General features: G+C 46.8%; 1 protein-coding gene across 1 annotated transcript; it reads right to left on the bottom strand.

The window, feature by feature from the left end:
- Positions 1 to 1300, bottom strand: LOC123148322 (uncharacterized). The gene is made up of 2 exons (XM_044567708.1): positions 299 to 1300; positions 1 to 228 (listed from the first exon to the last, which is right to left on the bottom strand). The coding sequence occupies exons 1-2, from the start codon at positions 588 to 590 to the stop codon at positions 92 to 94; spliced, it is 429 nt and encodes a 142-aa protein (XP_044423643.1). The 5' UTR covers positions 591 to 1300; the 3' UTR covers positions 1 to 91.
- Positions 1301 to 1317: the final 17 nt, after the last annotated feature.

Genomic DNA, 1317 nt, shown 5'->3' with positions numbered 1-1317 from the left:
CTCCTTCTCTTTTCACACAAGGATCAAACGGAGCACAACAGCAAAAAAACATGGAACAGAATAGAACCTTGGTGCATACAGTCCCTCGTCTTCACGAGAAGCCGACTGTTTTCCCCAGCAGCCACAGGAAGAACGTCCACTCGAGCATGAATATCGTGTGGAGGTACGACCGGTCCAGCGTGAACCCGAAGACGGTGATGCCGGCGTTGTTGTTCTCCAGGAAGGTCACTGCAACAGCGTTTTCCATCAGCCCCAAGATTCGACGAAATGTATGATAACTGTCGATGATCATACGTACCTAGTGCCTGCCTCTTCTGGAAGGAGATCACGTGCATGTGAGGCTGGAGGAACTTGGTGTTCTCCACCATGTCCTCGTCGCCGGTCTCCTCGCTGGACTCACAGTCGCTCTCGTCCTCGGGCTCGGGGTACTCCTCCAGCATGGAGTTCTGGTTGGATCCCGGATCTATCTCGTCGTCCGGGACCGGCTCGATGGTGCAGCAGGCGTGCCACTTGGTGGTCTGGCCCATGAGGGCCTGCACCTGGTGAGTGATCTTGGCGGCGCTGCTCAGGATTATGATGAGCCCGGACATTAGCACCACTGAACATAGCTGCAGAATTAAACATGAAGATACATTAGGACCAGTATTTGGAAATGTTGCCAAGTATGCAGAGCTGAGACAATGTAAGTAACATGTGTCCGAAAATTCTTAATTCTTTCACCGTTTTTCAGTTCAAAATGCCGTAAGTTTACCACATATATCTGTTTTGAGTTTAGCTGCTCCTAAGTAGCATCTTATCCTATACAGTAGTGCTGCCAAATAGCCGAAGCAAGTAACACTGAAACTAGAACTTGTAATGATCTGCTAGATTTGTTAATGTCACATAGGTCGCTGTTTGCGACTATGAAAAGATCTGAAACTAAAGGACCTCTGCACCTCCTATACACAGTTCCAACCCCCTTCGGTTTGAGATTCCAATAAGATCACTGATTCATGGCCCTACTCACACCTTTGAAAGATGCCGCACAAATTAGCATTCAGAAATGAATGAAGTGCCATTTTCAGGCCCATCGACAGATCAGTGGCCAGCAGAGTGAATCACGTCACACCTTGCTAGCTTTGCTGTTTCTCACATGATGCTACTCCAGATCACTTAATTAAAGATGTCAGCCAGCCCAATTATTGGATTTCTAGATAATCTCAGATAAAGTGTGATTCTTCTGAATATCAGCTTATGTTGGCCTAAATACTGTGGTGCTTCCAAAATAGCTGAAGTGCCCCTGAAACCAGAACTTCTAACCATATTAGATTTTTTTTT

This window comes from Triticum aestivum, chromosome 7A (genome assembly GCF_018294505.1).
Source record: "Triticum aestivum cultivar Chinese Spring chromosome 7A, IWGSC CS RefSeq v2.1, whole genome shotgun sequence".
In the NCBI taxonomy this organism is placed as follows: domain Eukaryota; kingdom Viridiplantae; phylum Streptophyta; class Magnoliopsida; order Poales; family Poaceae; genus Triticum; species Triticum aestivum.
This window is presented reverse-complemented; position numbering and strand designations above follow the sequence as displayed.